The 20,111-nt window shown below is 39.1% G+C and overlaps 1 protein-coding gene across 6 annotated transcripts in view; it reads left to right on the top strand.

Moving 5' to 3' along the window:
• Positions 1 to 20,111, top strand: part of LOC131684896 (unconventional myosin-IXb-like) — a 240,142-nt gene that overhangs the window by 157,376 nt on the left and 62,655 nt on the right. For 3 of the 6 annotated variants that reach the window (XM_058968140.1, XM_058968137.1, XM_058968142.1), the window contains 5 exons: positions 15,899 to 16,852; positions 16,921 to 17,063; positions 17,134 to 17,269; positions 17,336 to 17,601; positions 17,837 to 17,884. In XM_058968140.1, the coding sequence (XP_058824123.1) occupies positions 15,899 to 16,852; positions 16,921 to 17,063; positions 17,134 to 17,269; positions 17,336 to 17,601; positions 17,837 to 17,884 (1,547 nt within the window). The remainder of the gene's footprint in view (positions 1 to 15,898; positions 16,853 to 16,920; positions 17,064 to 17,133; positions 17,270 to 17,335; positions 17,602 to 17,836; positions 17,885 to 20,111) is intronic. The other 3 variants (XM_058968141.1, XM_058968138.1, XM_058968143.1) reach the window with 1 other exon arrangement.

The following is a 20,111-nucleotide window of genomic DNA, read 5'->3' as shown; positions in this document are numbered from 1 at the left end:
AACAAAATTTGTTGATTTTTCCAAATCGGTTTCTCGGAATTTTCTGAACCGATTTTGACAAACTTAATTTTAAATGAAAGGTCCATCAGCTGCTGTTGAATTTTGTGTGGATCCGAGTTCTGGTTCCTGAATTACAGGGTGATACGTACGATCACGCAGCAAAGCCCGATTCTAACGAATTCTGCGATGAATGTAAAAAGGTGATTTTTTTCCAAAATGTAAACACAACTGTTGAATTTGTAGATCTAGGTCCCCAACAGTCATTCAAAGTCTCTTTGGCCACACTGGCCACCATCAACGGATCCGGAAGCATCCAAAGTCAGAATAACGGTTATATTGGTTTCTCGAAAATGGCTAGATTTGCTCAACTTAGTCTCAAATGAAAGGTGTTGCGTCCCCAGAAACTGATATTAAATTCCATCTCCATCCGACTTCCAGCACCGGAGTTACGGGTTGTGGAGGTCGATCACATAGAAAACTCCGATTCAAACCGATACCGCGATGAATGCAAAAAGGTGCTCTTATATATACTTACCAAGTGTAATAAGAATGAAAGACATTTCCATAATGTTATATTGTACGAACCAGCTATTAAATCATAGTTTGGAGAAATGAGAAAGGCACAATTGCACCTCTAGGTGGATTAAAACAGGTTTTTTCTAGTGGCGTTGCTTTTATTGGAACAGGGTTCATGGAATAGGTATTTGGGCTAGATTAAAACACACATACATACACACACAGACATTTGCCGAACTCGACGAACTGAATCGAATGGTATATGTCACTCGGCCCTCCGGGCCTCCGTTAAAAAGTCGGTTTTCAGAGCAATTGCAATACCTTTCTATTGAGAAAGGCAAAAAAGAGACAAATCGACGACTTTTGCAGTATTTTATATACACTGTTCCAGAAAGTAACAATACACATGTGTTGCATGAAAAAAAAACCTTTTTTAATTCACCAAGAGATGTAATTGAAACTTTCTCATTTATTCCAACAATGATTCCATGATTTGTTGTAAACTAGTTATGGAGATACGTTTCGAATTCCTCTCATCAGAATCTGACACTAACTTAGTGATAGGACTAAGCTAGCGCCGGATTGACGCAAGCTCTATAAACGGAGGCACAACGTGTGTACTGCCCATAATCGCATATTTGTCCCGTTTTCTATGGGGTTTCCTATCTTTATGGAACTGATGTGCGATCATGGGCAGTGTAGCTTGGGAAACAACTAGTTATGTGTAATGTCCCGCAAGTCTAGAATTTTAGTTAAAACTGATGAGTCTGGTGAAAACGAAACAAAGAGAGACAAAACGATGACGTTTTCAGTATTACACATATACACTAGGGTGGAACAAAAATTAGGTTCCAGCTCCGAGCAACTTTCTAGGTACCATTTGGGTCCTAGAACAACTGTGCAAATTCTTACCTCGATCGGTGAAACTATATTTTTGCGCCCACTGTTTAAAATTTACATGGGATTTTGTATGGGAAAATTAACTTTTACAAAATAATTCCTCCAGGAGTCACTCATTACTTCCTAAAAATAAACCGTTACGTGGCTTTTATAGAAAATTTAACAAAGAAACAATGTCTCGAAAACCACGAAACGATCTGACGCTAGAGAAAAAAGTTATTGTGCAGAAACCGATTGATGCTCTGACGATTGATAAAATATTAATTTTTTCTGGCACCACTGCAGTTGGTTGTCCAATTATACGCAATTTTGTTTTAATCCTCTCTTAATGTGTCTAAACCGTTTATCTCTCCTATTTGACCACTTCGCAAGGTTTTGAGGGATAAAATGAGGATTCTTTTGTACATAATAAGACATAGTTAAAAATTTTGTATATAATTAGACCGTCAAAAGCAGTGATGCTATGAAAAGTGAAATTTTCATCAATCTTCATGGCATCAATTGGTTTTTGCTTAATAACTTTTTCCACGAGTATCAGATCGTTTTGCAGTCTTCTAGACTTTGTTTCCTTTACAAATTTCCTATAAAAATGAGGCATCTATTTATTTTTAGGAGGTAACGGGCGACTCTTGGAAGAATTGATTTGCAAAAAACAATTTCCCCATACGAAATCCCATGTAAACAGTGGGCGCAAAAATCGACGTCAACATTTCATAAGGTATTATATACAATATGCTCATGTTGAGAAAATGACGTCTGAAAAAATTCCCGTGTTAAATTAACCATTTTTTTTCGAATAATATGCCAGACTGTATTAAAAAAATGTATTTTGAACGATTTTTGCAGATAAATGTTTTGGTCCCTTTTGAAATATCGCACTGGTTTTGTGCGCTCTCCTATAATCCCTTTTCGGCGAGACGTTAGCTTATAGTGCGTGCGGGTGAGCCCTTTTGTTTACAGCAAATGATTATGTGACGTTTATTTTGATCCCTTTCTTGGTGTTGCGATGTTTTTGTTCCCTTTTCAAGTATAGTCTTTTTCATTAAGAAAAGGGCCCATAAAAAAAATTTCCGTTTTTTTGTTTGGTGTATATGAACCGTTAATTTTTGAGGGAAAGTGAAAGGGAACATAAGCAAAACAAGTTATTTTGCTTATGTGCCTTTTCGATAATCTATTATTTCGCCAACAGCCAGCCTTCAGAATCGGCTCATTTAAGGTGTGTTTAAACCTTTGTTAGTGTCCATTTGAAGTAAGTATTAACCGGAATTGTTTACGTTTTGTTTATCGGCCCATTTGAAATGTTCTCGTCGAAATATAGTTTCACCGATCGAGCTAAACATCTCTGCAAATGCTCTGGGAGCTAAACAGGACCCAAAAAGTTACTCGGAGAGAAATTTCATTTTTTTCATATAACCATGTCCCACTCTATAATACACACTGTCCCAGAAAATAACAATTCCATAGGAATTTTTTCCTATTTTCCTCTTTTTTAATCCACCTAGAAATGCATTTGATCCTTTCTCATTTATTCCAACAATTATTACATGATTTATTATGTTCAATATTAACTTGAAAATGTCGTCTTGTTATTACACTTACACGGATTCAAGGCACATACAAATATACAAGCAATTACACTGTTTGTGTATGATAAAAAGGCAGAAAAATGTCTCATGTAGAAATTCCTGGAACCAGGGGCGGACCCAGAAAAAAAATCGAGAGGAGTCTGAATTTAATGAAAATTTATGTCTGAATTTATTGAAAGTGAAAAATTTGGTTAGAAAATAGAGAATTAATAATAGAAAAAATGTATAATGTAAACTCATTAGTTACAGTTTAACAGAACAATATCCATTTAAAATTTCGGTATAAGTCGAATATTTCGAAGGGGTTCGGATCCAGAGGAGGGGTCTGAAATAGATATGAAGTAGGCATAATGTGTTACGTATTCAAGTATTGCGAAATTGATTATATTATCCAGGCAGAATCTTTTAAGTAATATTTTTTGTGTTTTTTGAGTTTTTTTGGATCTAGTGTCTAGCTAGCGGTCCAGTCGGCTGTTAGCTACTGACAAGGAGAATCCGGAACACAAAAAATATGACTTAATTTGAGTTAGGTTATATGCACCTATGCATAAATACAGGGGTTTACCACAATTTAGATTCTGCAGAATCTTTTGCCTCGCAGAACAATGAAATGTCATTTTATACAGCTTCCCAGTATATACGGACGATGCTACTATTGAAGTAAAGCTACCTAGAGCTAGAGCATAGCGAAGTAACCTTGCTTGCTTGAAGTAACCTTCAATCCTGTTAATCCGGATTCCCACAGAAGGACACCAGATGGCTGCTGAAATTTCCAGTATGGAGCGAACGAGGGAGAAATACAGTGCTCCTAGGCAATAAGGATCAGTAAACTCTTTAGCTATTCTTATGATAAATCCAAGGTTCCTGATTGATTGTGAATAGTGATATCTTAAAGACAACTTAGAGTCCAACAGTACACCAAAGTCCCTAACTACTGACACTCTTTCAAGCTAGCTAAATAGAAATAGCTGAATAGCATGTTCAAAAGAATTTTAGTACATAATACGAGTTATGCTTTGGTTAGAAAATTTTAGTTCCACATGTGACCGCAGAGGGCGCCAACACAAACTTTTTATAGAAGAGAGATAGAATATCAAAATGTTTGAAAGAATTACTGCAAAATCCCCGTTCTACAACTTTGTAGAAGACACCTAACTTCTATCTCTTTCCGTTGAAAAGTTAGTTGGCGCCCTCTATGCAGTAACATGTGGAATTAATATGTTTTAACCATAACATGGTTCGTATTATTTACTATAATTCTTATGAAAATGTTGTTAAGTTGAACCTAAGCATTATTTCGCAAAAATGTTTAGTTCATGCGAATCAAGTACTGATACACAACCATGCACTGTTAGGCCCCATTCAAAATTGACTCATACACCACTTCGCCTAAAATTTTAATAACTTCTTTTAATAAGGCGAATTGACTAGCAGTCTTCTACAAAGTTATAGCCAATTGAATTATCTTTCTTATTTTCACTTACAATGATAATACGATGCATACAGTGCCACCTAGCGGCGAAAATGTGAGCTAGTAGGTTTTCTCCATTCAAATTATCGAAAAATTCCATACAAACTTCAGGCACGTTGGTCCGGTAGCTAGAGTGGGTGCTATGTACATAAATGCCCCTCCCCGAAGTAATGCCGTAAGGTAGTCCGAGGATGAACCAGGTTTTTAGCGTGTCGGGTGGTGGCAACCCAAACCCGTTCCCTGAATAGGGTTTTGTACATTTTTTTTTCCTGCATTCTCATGGCTTTTTTCTGCTGTCTAAAAAAACCTATTTTAATCCACCTAGTGGTGCAATTGTGCCTTTCTCAATTACGAATACACTCAGGTTTTTTTGCGCGGTATTTTTATACGCGGATTTTGAAATTTACGCGGTTTTCATTTACGCGGCCTGTATCTCCCGCGTAAAAAACCTGAGTGTACTAGGATTTCATGGTTGGTTATGTTCATTATAAACTTCCTAATGTACAAATTACATTTTTATTATACATGACATGGCAACTAAATCAAATTTTGTAATAATGAACCATCAGAACCAGTAATCAACGGTTTTGGACTTAGTTTTTGAAGCAACTACAGTAGCTTATTGAATTGAAAAAAGAAAGATGGGTAGGTAATGTCAGAGACATAACCGAAGTGAAGTAGAATACACTTAGGCTGGTATTCGAATGCTGTAATTATTACTATCTGCATGGTTGCATTAAAATCAGCCTTTTCTGTTATTTATATAAATGCATTACCTTCACGTACATCACTTGCGATGCGTTTATGCAAATGAAATTTCGGTCCTACTTCGAAACTTTCAAACGTCCGCCCGAGACACATGTGTGGCAAAATTCAACTGCTAGGTTTGTTCCCAAGCTTTTTTTCAGCCTTTTTTTTATTTTCTGAAGGTCCTAATGGAGAAATTTGGATAGTTAGTTTGTGCAATTTTTGACTTGTAAGAGCGGCAGATTTTCTTCAAAACTGGGTATCTACAAAATTTGAAAAGTATAGAAAACACTTTATACAGTAGAGCCAAATACAGGGGCCTAATTTTGCAGAAGAAAGTGCATAGCTACGGCCATGGGGGTATGAGTTATTTAAGTTTTTATTAAATAACCTTTTGACATTTTATGATATTCATCAAAAACAACACTGTTCTACAAAATAAAACAACTTAAGTGTGCTTAGTCCGCATATTATTTTTCGGAAAATAGAAGGAAAATGATAAAAAATGGCGTTTTTCGCTTGTGTCTATTACATCAGAATCGGTTTTTATGAGCATTTGACGATTTTTTTAAAAATTATTTTGTATACTAATAGTTACCTAGCGGGTTTGAAAATCACTAAAATCAAACAAATATGTCGAGTTAATGGCAAGTTATGGTATATATTTGAAGGTCTTATTTCCATGTTAGGAACTTTAAAGTGGCGAAAAATGCAGAAGAGTGAGGTGAGTGTTGAAAAACTGATATTTACGGTTTAGATCAAATAATTCCGAAATAGTCAAATTTGGGGCAAATATCCTCGAAAAAGTTTTACAACAGAATACAGCGCATCTTCTACCACAATTATTTTGTTTAAAAGATGCCTCCTAGAAGTAATTATGGAGAATTAACTCTACAAAAAATAATTAGAGACTTGGCGTCATTTGCAAAGTTATCATTATTTTTATAATTTAAGTTACAAAAAAATCACTATGCTACATTTCACCCTAAGGAGGAAAATTTGGTAAAAACCGAAATTTCTCACTAGGGTGAAAATTTGTTGGTAAAACCAGTCTTTGCACTTGAGGGCACAAATCCTTATTTCATACTCAGTTGCGTTTCGGCTTCGCCTCATCAGAAACCGACACTAACTTATTGTCGGAATAGATTAGCGCCGGATTGACGCAAATCCCTTAAAACTAAAACACACTTTGTGTTTCAATCGAACGACTGATCGAACGTGATGTCCCGTTCGAGCAGAAGTTCTGTTTATGCCGATGAGACACAGTGAAGCCGAAACTTGTCTTGGCTTAGCAGGCCTATGCGAGAGCACCATGCTATATTTCACCCTAAGGAGGAAAACCAAAATTTCTCACTAGGGTGAAAATTTGTTGGTAAAACCAGTCATAGTGCTTTCGCATAGGCCTGCTAAGCCAAGACAATTTTTGGCTTCACTGTGTCTCATCGGCATAAACAGAACTTCTGCTCGAACGGGACATCACGTTCGATCAGTCGTTCGATTGCGTTGCGTTGCGTTGCGAAGCACGGTGCTATTCGTAGATTGCATACTAACGATTATCATGTTGCCTATAGATAGCTCAACTCATCATGCTTGTGAGATAAATGATCGGGAATGAACTTTATCTCTTATGAGTTCAGTAAACCAATAGCATGAGAATCGTTATTGCCGGCCACGACCATCTTCACCGATACTTAGGATAGGGTAGGAAATGTTGATGTAATACCTACTTAAGGAAGGCCCCCGACTCAGCGACGCTTCCATAGGTATTACGGAGTTGGATTGAAGGACAGGTATAGGTCTAGGATTCGCCACAAGCAGGCAATGCGACCACAAAATGAATGTTTTATGCGGTGGGATGGTTAATCTCCGAGTACACGTATACTCAAAGCAAAAAGATATTTAGTTGTGATTTTTCTTGTATTTAAACTCTGGATAGCCGGCCATCGAGAGTGATTTAGTTTTTCCCTAAACTACAGCAATTTGAACTCCAAACAGCCGGCCGTAGGAGTATTGCTAAAAGCGCGAGCTAGTCTGATATTAATATTCGTTTGAGAATTGAGTAGTAGAAACATAAGTCAAGAGTATTTTTAATAGGCACTTTCAAATAAAGCCACAACTTAGTCTTTCCTCATATCGAGTCATATCCACCGCGGGCTGCACCTATCTCCAACCTCTAAGGCAAAGTTTCGCCGGACCACCGATCGCGATCTACTTTCAAATATCCAGTGTATGCACATATATACACACCTGCACACATGTATGCATGCCTGCATACATACAAATGAAAAGACGCATGCATACATGTATACATGTGTACATACACATTCATGCACACATTCACACACATATTCGCACACACCTATGTGCACATATACATATATACCCATACGCGTTTAACAGCGCCAGCTGAGGGGCCATCGCCCCAGCGCTATACAGAATTAAGGTCCTCTATCTATGCCCGATCCTGAAGAGCTATTAATTGTGTAACGGTACGTGAACGATTTAACTACTGGTTATACTAAGTATGTACTAGATAAGTGTAAAACATGAGATAGTTGAAAGAATTACAGTTCTGCATGGGGATATGGAGTATGGAATTTCTTTTAAGCTTAAGGGAATATACTCCACCCTCCCCGACATATTAAAAAAAAACAAATTTTTCTCTGAAACGGGAAGGCAAAACGTACTAAGGCCTCCTTACAAACTAAAAAAAAACACCCCGGTCCCGAATAACAATCCCCAGTTGTACGCGAAATCGCGTTTTCCACTTCTTAAAAGAGCCGGAAAGTTGCCAATGCACAAATATATGCAACGCGGCACCATGAACCGGCGCTCGCACGTTCACCGAAAATGAACAATCCAATTATTTATTATATTTATTATACAAGAGCAAAATAACCTTCCTTCTTCGAAAAATCGTTCTCAACCGCACCTAAAAACACTTACAACCAAAACCTTCCAAAAAGATGGGTTAAGGCTCAAGTTACTTCAAGGCTTGGTAGTGTGCGTGAGAAAAATCGTGCTCAGCTCCGCCACCAGACTATCCACCCAACCCCCCCCCCCCCCCCCCCCAAACTCCAAAAGAAGAACACCAGCCAATCCACCAGACCACCACGACTCAACCCATGCAATATACCTGCTGGAAAAATCACCGGCTTAGCCAAATGGTGCCTCTGAAAAAGTGGCCGCGGTTTCTTCATTGCGAAGTTGTGTTGCGTACCCCAGCACGGTGTGGTAGTGTGACAAAAAATCACAGCCACCCCCTCAAAAACACCACCCAGCGAAACCGATAGTCACTCCAGCAGTCATCCCGCATGACTCGAATCGCCGCGATCCAACAAACCGGCCGATACTCCTCCTCCAGAGTCCCGAAAAGGTTCAAATAGACAATCCGGCGGCAAAGCCGAACACAACCCCCACCACCCAGCGTTCAAATCTAACACATGCTCAAAAAAGGTAACTTGAACCTTAAACACCAGACAAACCAACGAGCTTTTAAACGAAAAAAGGGAACGCTTGAGCAGCCGCTTAGGCATCCATGAAACTAGCCCTGAAGATGTGGTTTCGAGAGAAACGCAATTATTTTCCTATTCCAATCCGGTGAAGCAAAGCGCCGTACTACCTCAATCATAGCACCCACAATCGAAAGATTGCGCACCGACCCGCCTCAACATCTCCGCCACAAACCCAATACATGGACCAATAAATTTTACATGAGGAATGGGAGTGTCCATGTACGGTATCGAATCGGACTGGATAGAAGCGGAGCGGAACCGGACTGGAACTAACTTATTATAGTACATTCCCCCCGACAAGGTCACAGGTAGAAAAAGCAGTATTTCCCGAAACATACGAAAAAACAAGCCTCTCTCGTTCTGAGGGCGAAATACAAATACGCACAAAATATAAAAACCCTGTTCCAGTTTCGGTTGGTATAATGCAACGAACATTCCGCTAGCAAACCAACCCAACACTACTGTGTACCAAAGACACACAAAGATTATACAAACTAGAAGGACCTCACCCGTTTTCAGGAACTGGAACAGGCGGCATTCAAATGAACATATTGTAATGTTGTTTTTTTCAAATTAATCGGACTGAGATGAAAAATCGTGGAACGTTATACAAGACAAAGACGGCACTCATATTCACGTATGAACGATCAAAACCGAGCACCCACAAGGAAACGCAGCACGGTGTATGCTCAACGCCAGCTCAAACAAAGCAACGCGCCGCTGCTGTCGAATAGCCTGCAGAATTCTCTTGTTGCGAAACTGAGAACACACACACACAGTCACTATACTGCTTCATCACTTTCTCGCTTATTCCTTTTTCAAAACATGGTTGTCGAAAAACTTTAATCCGCAGAGCACTGAAAGCGATCAATTTCACTAAAAAAAAGCCTGTGTTTATATTTTCTCACTTCGCAGCACAATGGTCTTTTGTTCCCATCACTTTTCTAACAAATTATAGGCACTAATTATAGGCGCTAATCTATTCCGACAATAAGTTAGTGTCGGTTTCTGATGAGGCGAAGCCGAAACGCAACTGAGTATGAAATAAGGATTTGTGCCCTCAAGTGCAAAGACTGGTTTTACCAACAAATTTTCACCGTAGTGAGAAATTTTGGTTTTTACTAAATTTTCCTCCTTAGGGTGAAATATAGCATAAACCGAAGTAACTAATACTTAGATACATGTCGCCCTTTAAATATATAGATAAAAAGACTCATATTCCTATATGTCACTGTGTTAGGTCCGTTAGTTTGTGGATATACCTATTTTGGAACCTATACCTTTCGCAAATGTTCATTCATTGCCATTTCGAGGTAATAAAAAATATTTTAGCTGCATATCCTACGGTATCGAGTGCGGCATCTCACCCGCAACTTTGATACGGCACCTATCCCAATTGTAGAGCAGAGATGCCACACGACGACATTTTCCTCTGAAATTATGGATGACCGTGCTCATGATCAGAATGCTTTCTAAAAGGTCCCAGTTATTCAACCGATACATGATTTACCAAAAAGAACTCGAACAATTAAAAAACGAAATTTTAATGTGGTACTGATAAATCTCAGCACTACGTGATGCAACTGGACGCACATAATCATTAATCAAATGTTCCTGAGTTAATGATAAGGATTATTTTACATCTCCAGTGCTGTAATTCTTCGAAAGACAAACTCACAATATCATATTACCGTATAAAACTGACCCTACATACGAGATATAGAGAGTGCGGCCGACCCGACGCGGCATCTCTCTCGAAATTATCCTACGTCTATGGGGATAATATACCTTTACTTTGGGACTAAGATTGGTCAAACCATCCCCGATAAACTGATGTGAGTTTGTTAATGTCGATAGGTGACCACTTTTCCAGTACACTTCCGGATGTGTCTATGATGGTCAATGTGATCAATGAGACTTCGGTTGGCAAGTTGTTTGACACACATTTTTGCCAATTTTTTTACATATTTGCATTCATCGCGGTATCGGATTGGAACGGAATTTTCTATGTGACCGCACGCCGCAATCCGTAACTTTGGAATGAAATTTAATAGCGGCTTACGGAGTTGTACAAAAATATTCATTTGAGACCAAAGTTATTTCTATTGGTCTAGCCATCCCCGAGAAACCGACGTAATTGTTATTTTAAATTTGGATACTTCAACCTGGACCTCCGGAACCGTCGATGGGGCCAATGTAACCAAAGAGCCTGTTGATGATCTAGAACTACAAATCCAAGGAATTTTGGTTATGTTCTTGAAAAATTTTCACCTTTATACATTGATCGCAGCATCCGTTGAAATCAGGATTTTCTACGTGATCGTACTCATCACCCTGTAATTCAGGAACTACACGTCGAATCTACACAAAATTCAATAGCGATGGGAGCGTTGTACCTTTCATTTAAGACTAAGTTTGTGTAAATCGGTTCAAAAAATTCCGAGAATCTGATGTGGACAAATTATAACAAGATTTTCTATGTAACCGTACTTGTAACTCCGGAACGAGATTTCGGATCGAAACGAAATTCAATAGCAGTCGATGGGAATATTATACCTTTCATTTGAATCTTAGTTTGTAAAAATCGGTTCAGCTATCTCCGAGAAACTGATGTGGTCATTTAACTAATATATCCGCACTTACACACACACATACATACATACACACAGACATTTTGCGATCTCGACGAGCTGAGTGGAATGGTATATGAGACGATCTTTTGAACAATTACGTAACCTTTCTATAAGGGCAATCATGTTAATGTTTAATCGCTTAGGGCTACATGTTAATATGATCCGATTTCGTTCAAATTTTGCTCAAAATATTTTTTGGCGCAGATTGATTTTGTAATTTGCGATGGACAAAAATTTAATATCCCTCATGTTCAGTATCACTCAAAAACGCCGTATTTTTAGAGATGTCGCAGACGAACATACTGCTATGGCGTGTCAATTCGTATTTTCCGTCGTCTTAAGAGCTTCGATTTTGAATCCGTCTTCCTTATTGCTTGCTTCTTTGTTGGTATGTGTAAATAGACCTGTGATCTACAGAAATTTTTCTCTATCCAGTTCCATCGTATCAGGAATATTAAACTGGTTTTGTTTAAAAGTTTGAAAGCTGAGATATAAAATTCCGCGCCTAGTGTTTCCAATTCAACAACCACATTCTAGTCGGCAAACGAAAACATGATCGTTGCCAATAAGCAAGTATGACTGCCTGATCAAAACAGCAAAACAGTGCACAAAATCCTACGAATATATACATTATAAATATTTAAAGTTCGAGGCATTAGTGCCAAGTAGAAGAGATCAAACAGTTTTGAACCTAGATTTTCATCACATCTTGCAGGATACAGGATCTTAGATAAAATTTAAATCAACCTTGGAATCTATTTATAGATATAGATTTCTGAGTGGCTCGCCCAATCCTAAATTCTGAATCAGCAGATATTGGAATCTTTTGAATTTCTTGTTCATTTTAGCAACGTATAAATGAAATGTAGGTTTCGCTTTCGTAAATGCCTATGTTGATGTCATAGGCGAGACAACTGTCTCCTGGAACCGACGAGTACCTCAATAAAACTAAAACTCCCCAGTAATAACTTAAAAATTGTTAGCATCGAAGAAGCTTTATTCTTAGATTGCCTATGCCAAACTTTTTCGGACTTTTTGGTCAGAAGTGTCAGATTTGAATTCAAAATATTTGGCAACGCTGCTTAGCAGAACAATGTCGTGAAAGTATTGTTGTGACTACACGTAGGACTTTTCTTAATCTTAGAACAATTAGTTTATTGACTGTCGTCTTATCTGGAAACATGAACATCTTATTTTGTTGAGAGCATGGTGGTACGTTTAGTGGTTGCCCTATTCTCCAAGCTGTCTAGTTTGATGGCATAAGTAGATATGCCCGCAAAATCGAGTTCAATAAATATGTTTGGTGAACCACGCAAACTAATTCGTTGACGACTGGCTGTGAAAACTGCGATTTTTACATGTCTGTACCTTCGTTTCTTGCAGATTTCTCTATTCATACATACAATGAAAACAATATGATGCAGCTGATTTAATGGTCTAAAAGCAACTAATAAATGACAAAAAAATTGTTCTTTGTGCTGATATGACTGCCGCAAATTGGTAACTGATTTTCGAACCTTGTCAATTCTAAATCGTCATGCATAATTCAACAGTCATTATTCCACTCAGATAAGACCATGCGTATTCCCCACACAAATGAAATGTCTTATGGATTAGTTCCTTGTTTGGCCAAATAATCACTAATAAAACAATGAAATGTTCAGTTCAAAGAAATGTCAACTCGATTGGAGTCACCCGGCATTCTTTTATTTGCAATAAAATACGATCGGAAAAAGTTTGTTGCATAACCTAGGGTGTTAATTTTCAAAGATAGCGGCTAATGAACCACTAAGTTACAAGTGTCGTCTGGATCAATACAAGTTTATTGAGATCGTGAGCTTGAGCTTGTGCGATCGCTCCTGGTTGACACTCCGTTATCAATCGGGACTAGGTGAAATTGCACAGAGAATCAATAGGATAATGCCTAGGAGTAACATGATATGGGAATTCTAGGTTGGAAAGTTGATTATTGCTTAATACCAACCAATAGTAGATCGCATCTTGCTTTCGAGTGACGTTAAGGTTGCACAGAGAATGCGCAAAATTCGCAAACGAAAAAAGCAGTTTTTTCCACACCGTATGTCAGATCTTCATAAAAATCAATCAGCAGTACTGTAACAACATTCTACACACGCTGATTGATTTTTATGAAGATCTGACATACGGTGTGGTTTAAAACTGCTTTTTTCGTTTACGAATTTTGCGCATTCTCTGTGCAACCTTAAAAGTTGTGTCAATTGTAGATCGCAACAGGGGAGGAAAGGAATGTTAGTCCGACTCTTGCCATTGCTCAAGGCCGTATAAACTTCTGCGCACTCCGCAAGTACTACGGGAGGAGGAAGATAAACTAACAAAAGGAAAAGCATAAAATATTCTCACCAAAAAAATATAAGTATAGTGAACAAAATTAGGCTGCAACTAAAAACTATCAATTGTGAGCGCGGCGAAAATATGAAATAATTTTGAACAGCCCAGAATTATCATTAACCGTAGCGAAAACTTTATTTCGTATGACAGACATACTAGCAATTTCCCGCGTGCGTCGTTTATTATTATACTAACTAACTAGTAAGCGAAGTACGCGGGTTTATAACGAATTGATAAGAAGAAAAAGAAGTACCAATTCGCTAATTTAATGCAAAAATTAAGAATGTTAAGAAATTATAAAGTCTAAATGATACATAAATGAAGAAGAAAGTCGTCCTTACGACATGCGAACAGGAACCCCATGGATCTGTTCTTGGTTCATGCCTCTATGCTGGGTTAAGGTTCAACTGAGAAACGGCCATCTTTGAGAACGAAACGAGCAGTTTTCTCGCTGCCCATCACACAATCTTCATGAAAGTATACATTGGCATTGGTAGAGTATTACTGATTGCTTGCCTTCTAAATTTTGCCAGCGATGTGGACAAAAAATGCTTTTTCACTTTCGAAGATGGCCCCACGTCGTCTATCGAGGCTTTTCTCAGTTGAACGTTAAAGCGACCGAGTTATTAACAGAAGAAAACGTAAACGAGTGCTCAGGGCCCCCTCCTATTGATAAATCTTCTCAGAGATATGCTTCTCAATCCCGAGGAAAACTGTCATTTCATCGAATTATTGTTGAGCTTGGAGCTTGTGCGACCCACCCCTGGCTGCTCTACTCTGTTATCGATCTGGAATAGCTGAAGTTGCACAGAGAATAAGTAGATGATTAAATGCTTGGGAGTAGCTAAATATCTTTCAATGTGCAACTCCTGGTAATCCTAAAGTGTTTAGGAAAGAAAGAGAAGGAATGTTTAGTCCGGGGATACTTGCTTTTGCTAGAGGCCGTATATACTACTACGCACTCCACAAGTATCACGGGACTAACTTCACTATCTGGACTAGATTATCAATTAGGAGTTGAACCCAGACCAACTGGAATGAGTGGTAATCACGCTTACCACTCAACCACCGGCGCCGTAGTATCATTTCATCGAATTATTGTTCTATAAGAATTACAGTTAGGCAACATTATGCTAGCATAGTATTTGCCTAAATACCATAAATATCACGGATATCCAAAGGCATTTGAAACAACACGTCGCCGGAATAGCGTCCAGAGCTCCGTTCAGAGCTATTAGTTAGGGCAGTCCTGAATTAATAATTGGTTCGTCAAGAAATCCACCCCACACGACCAATATCAATCAATCGAAAACGTTTCCGGTAAATCACATGCTTGACACAGCTGATACAACGTGGTTTGTGCGGTTGCCCTATCTATCTTTACTAGACTGATTTTGTTGATGCTCATGGAATTTACATATATCCCTACTACAAGACGACAACAATGACGACAATCCAATTAGGCAATGAAGTTATCCTCATTCTCACAGAGGTGGGTAAGCACGGTGTGGAATCCAGCACTCGACTGTATCATACCATTCACCGGAATTTCGCATCATAAATGACGCAAGGATGCAGAGATGCACTGGTTGTATCGACAGAATTTATAACGTCTAATGAAAATGTTCCTCGTTTCACTTTCGTTCTGACGATGACGTCAGTTGTAGCAAAACGTTCCATCCTGATGACGAGATTGGCACCAGGCCATGTGTGAATGTACAGATACTTCTGCTTGTGACGTGAGTGCAGATGGAATTTGAATTAAAACATTGATTGACAGTGAGTAATCCGCTGTCTGTCGTGGTCTAGTGGCTTTCAGTATCTATAGATAGAGTTAAAACATGTGATTTATTATATGTAATTTATATTGTGGGACGTTTTCGGATAAATCATCTTTATTCTAGCTCGGGGCGATAGTCGTTTGCTGAATGTCACTATGAAAAACTTTAAAACTGGTACATGTCCGTTACTTAAAACATTGTCTACAAAATTCTTCGCCACAATCTCAGCTTATTCGAATATAGGTCAAAAAGACGGCACCTAAAATGTCAAATTCAAATATAATATGCCCCCATTGTTTGCTCATTATTGCTTCAAAATGTCAGCTCTATATAAAAAAATCATTCCATATAACTTATACTATTCACCCTTTCTCATTCGCAGTGTATCGTTATCAGCGGTGAAAGCGGTTCCGGCAAAACCGAGAGCACCAACTTTCTGCTGCACCACCTTACCGCACTGTCGCAGAAAGGAGCCCACGGTTCCGGTGTGGAGCAAACGATCCTGAGCGCCGGCCCGGTACTGGAAGCGTTCGGTAATGCCAAAACGACTCACAACAACAACAGCAGTCGCTTTGGAAAGTTCATCCAGGTGAACTATCGGGAGAATGGGATGGTTCAAGGAGCGGTCGTCCAGAAGTACCTGCTGGAAAAGAGTCGAATAGTGTCCCAGGGATACTACGAAAGAAACTACCATGTGTTCTATTATCTGCTGTCGGGGGCGACGGAACAGGAACGGGTCGCGTTGCATCTGCTGCCGGCGGAAAAGTATCACTATTTGAATGCGAAGAACTTGACGCTGGAAAACTGCGACGAAAAGTACGAATTTTCTCGGTTAAAACAGAGCATGGAAATGGTTGGTTTCTCGGCGGAAAAGCAGCGGCGTTTGTTTGCTGTTTTGTCCGCCGTGCTGTTGCTGGGGAACGTGGAGTTCTTTCCAAAGAAATCCACCTACCATCACGATGAGAGCGTTCAGGTGCGAAACCCGGAAGTAGTTGGACTGATATCGGAGCTGTTGCGAGTAAAGCAGGAAACGTTACTATCGGCACTGACATCGAAGCGAGTGAAGGCGAGCGGGGAAACGCTGATCATGCAGTACAAGCTACCGGAAGCGATTGCTGCGAGGGACGCTTTGGCGAAATGTCTATACGGGGCACTTTTTGATTGGATTGTGCTGCAGGTGAACCATGCCTTGCTAAACAAGGATCAGACGATGCATACCGGGCATTCCATCGGAGTGCTGGATATATTCGGGTTCGAAGACTTTGGGCTGCAGAATAGCTTCGAGCAGTTGTGCATTAACTACGCCAACGAGCATTTACAGTATTATTTCAATTTGGTAAGTAGTTTGCGGCTTTTTAGAACGCTCGAGAAACGATTTACCCATTGAAAATTCTTGCATTGTAGCACGTTTTCAAATATGAGCAAAAGGAGTATAAGCGAGAGGGCATCAAGTGGACTGATATTGAATTTTTGGATAACTCGGGATGCCTTAATCTGTTCGAGTCAAAACCTACGGGTTTACTTTGCATTTTGGATGATCTGTGCAAGTAAGTTTCATTTCGGTTAATTATTGTTAAATATTAGGATCATTGGATTAAATTCAATTGTTCTTCACAGCTTCCCGGGTGCCACCAACGAAACGTTGCTGCAAAAATTCAACAGTGTCCATAAAGACAACCAGTTCTATGAGAAACCACAGCGAAAGGAAAATGCATTTATCATTAAACACTACGCTGGAAAGGTCAAATATCAGGTGAGCTTTTCCGTACTAGAAACATATGAAATCGACCTCTAATATATTCGTACAATCGCTTTTTAGGTGGCTGAAATGCGGGAGAAGAATCTCGACTTGATGCGACAGGACATTGTCAGTGTACTGAAGAACTCGAGCATGGCATTCGTGCGGGAACTGGTCGGCGCAGATCCGGTGGCCGTCTTCCGGTGGGCTATTCTGCGTGCATTTTTTCGTGGCTACTTTGCATTTAGGTCGGCCGGTATCAAGCACCGTAAGGAACGGGCCGATCAGACCTATAATAAGCTCTCCACCAAGAGTCGCTACCGTGCTCCGAATGAGAGCATCGTGAGGTGAGTGCTATCTGGTCCCTAACTTCTGATCTGTGTAGCAACTGTTCAATTGTCACGATATGTTGGCGTGGCCCACACATTCTCCTTGCAATCATGTCCATACTCATTTTAGGGGCTATGGTAGAACTTTCAGAATTTTCCGTACATTGTGACGTTCTGTTTCAACAAACAGCCTTGTTTTCCATTTGTTTCTTTTCTCTTCGTAAACGTGCATACGTTCATTCGCCTCCTGTAGCCATCTCGTGACGGTATCATCGGTGAACTTAACTATTAACCGAATCGCGTAAGTGGAGACACCCTGGTTGTCTGGCTATTTATGTTCTTGTTTTTTATATCACTTTTTGTCTGTGATCCTGCGATTGCTTTTCATGATTCTACATGTTGTTTTGTCCTCGTGTGTTCTTTGCCGAAATTGTTTCTGTTGCAACTGGTGCTAGGGATTTCGTTTTGGTTACAATTATAGAACATGCTATAAATCACTTATTGTCCTTATAATCGCAAGTCGGATGACGGGTGAGCTGACTTGAGGTTATACAAAAATGACGTTCTGCTTGGTTTTCAAAATGTTACGTCATGTTACGAACAGCAAACAAAACACGCCGGACAATGCCATGTTGTTTCATTAATTTTTTTTATTTATTTGATTATTAGACTTTCGCCAGCGCCTTGTTCGTTGTTCCCAAACATATTTTTGGTACTAAAGACGTCGATCCGCATGTTTTGTTTGTTAGACACTGTTGTTTGATTATGTGCCAATGTGTCTTGTTCATTATCTGCTTTTATGAAGGTTCATTTTATTTGTTTACATTTGCATCGTATGTTTTTTAAAAGGTGGTAGCATAAAAAAGGGGACGAATAAATTTATAATTCAAAAACGTGTAGGATTTCATAGCAGGATATTATCGAATATGCAATATTGCCAATTTCATACCAAATTGGACTATCTCAAAAATGTACACGCGCCTTAAAAATGTCATAAAAGAGCACATTGACATTTAGTCGCTTAATACTCCTCAGTATACTTGTTTTTAATTCATAATCATAAAACATAAGCCACCGAAGACTCTTGGACGATTGACGTTGACGATTTGAATAAGTATTATTATAACACTGTTAAGGTGTGTACACTTTTGTTATAGTCCAGTTTTATGAAGAATTTGGAATATAACTAAAATCATTCTGTGGTTGACGATGAACACGCTTTATAATTTATAAGTACATTTCTCACTGCGATTTACTAGTTCGCTCTGTCCTTCATATGGATGCTGTAGATAGGTAACAGTAAAAGGCTGTCTCCTTTAAATATATTGTGTATATTGTACAGAATCCGGGCGAACATCATATATGCCATTGATTAGCGCTTTGAATAGAATGTGTGCCAAAACTTCTCCCGCAAAGTTGAGTGTTTTTCGAAGAGATAGCTATAGCACAATATGTTGCTGCGGTCATAAGTCTCACGTCCTTAAGACGATCCCATTTCAAGGAATCTTTATTCAATCTCTTTGGGTGGGCCAGGCAAGATAAGCGTAAGGTTCAACTGAGAGCGCTTGAAAAACAACTTTTTTCGTTTTCCAAGATGGTCGCTTTTTGAGGCGTTCTCAATTTAACCTTAATGTTTAGTTTCTCCGTGAAAATTTAAATAAGTCTTTCAAAAATTTCAATGGCTTCTTTTCTAAAGTCTTCTATCACCAATGAGTATCTGATGCTAAGCATCATATGTGTGGTGAAAACATGCAGTTAAAAACAAGTTGTGTATTTAGTAAATCTCTACATTCCGGGGCAAGACAACCACCCAAGCAGGGTCAAATCATCCTCCAAAAAATAATATTCAAGTGAGATTCATTTCTATGGGGGAAAATTAGGAACAGGCTATTCATGAACATTATGGAAACATTATTTTGAGAACTGTGTCCGTAAAACAAGAGCAATTCACGACTTTCCGGTGTTGAACTGAAGTGTGGCACAAAATGATCGATCCTTTTACAAACTCAACTGCATTCGTTCATTATCAAAGCTTTGATTGCGGCACGAATGTTACTTCATCCAGGAGCAGTCAGCTTGCGGAATCGAAACAAACACATAGGTTAATTTGAAGTTATGGTAGGTGGTTTCAGTGGGGCGATCTTGCTCCCCGAAGTGGTCATTCAACCCCGTATCAAGATTTTTTAAAGTGATTTGTGATAATTTTGTAGTATGCATAATAACTGCAACTGGAGGCTGACTTCGATCGTGGAGAAGGGCGACCATGCCCTTCCGGATGTTCGATATAGTTCGAAGGTTCTCTTTCCGAGGCTGTAACGTATTCAAGTAAACCCGACTTAAGGCACGCCAAAAATGTTGACCCATAAGATGGAGATGCTGCCGTCGTGTCAACCTACTTGCTTCAACATTTTCCAAGGAAAATTCGACCATTGCAGTAAGCAGACAGCCGATCAAGTAGTGAGCAGACGTGATCACCAACGTGTCTGCAGGATCATTGGAGACGGTGAAGAGTAATTGAGAGTTCAGTA

This window comes from Topomyia yanbarensis, chromosome 2, assembly GCF_030247195.1.
Source record: "Topomyia yanbarensis strain Yona2022 chromosome 2, ASM3024719v1, whole genome shotgun sequence".
Taxonomy (NCBI): domain Eukaryota; kingdom Metazoa; phylum Arthropoda; class Insecta; order Diptera; family Culicidae; genus Topomyia; species Topomyia yanbarensis.
This window is presented reverse-complemented; position numbering and strand designations above follow the sequence as displayed.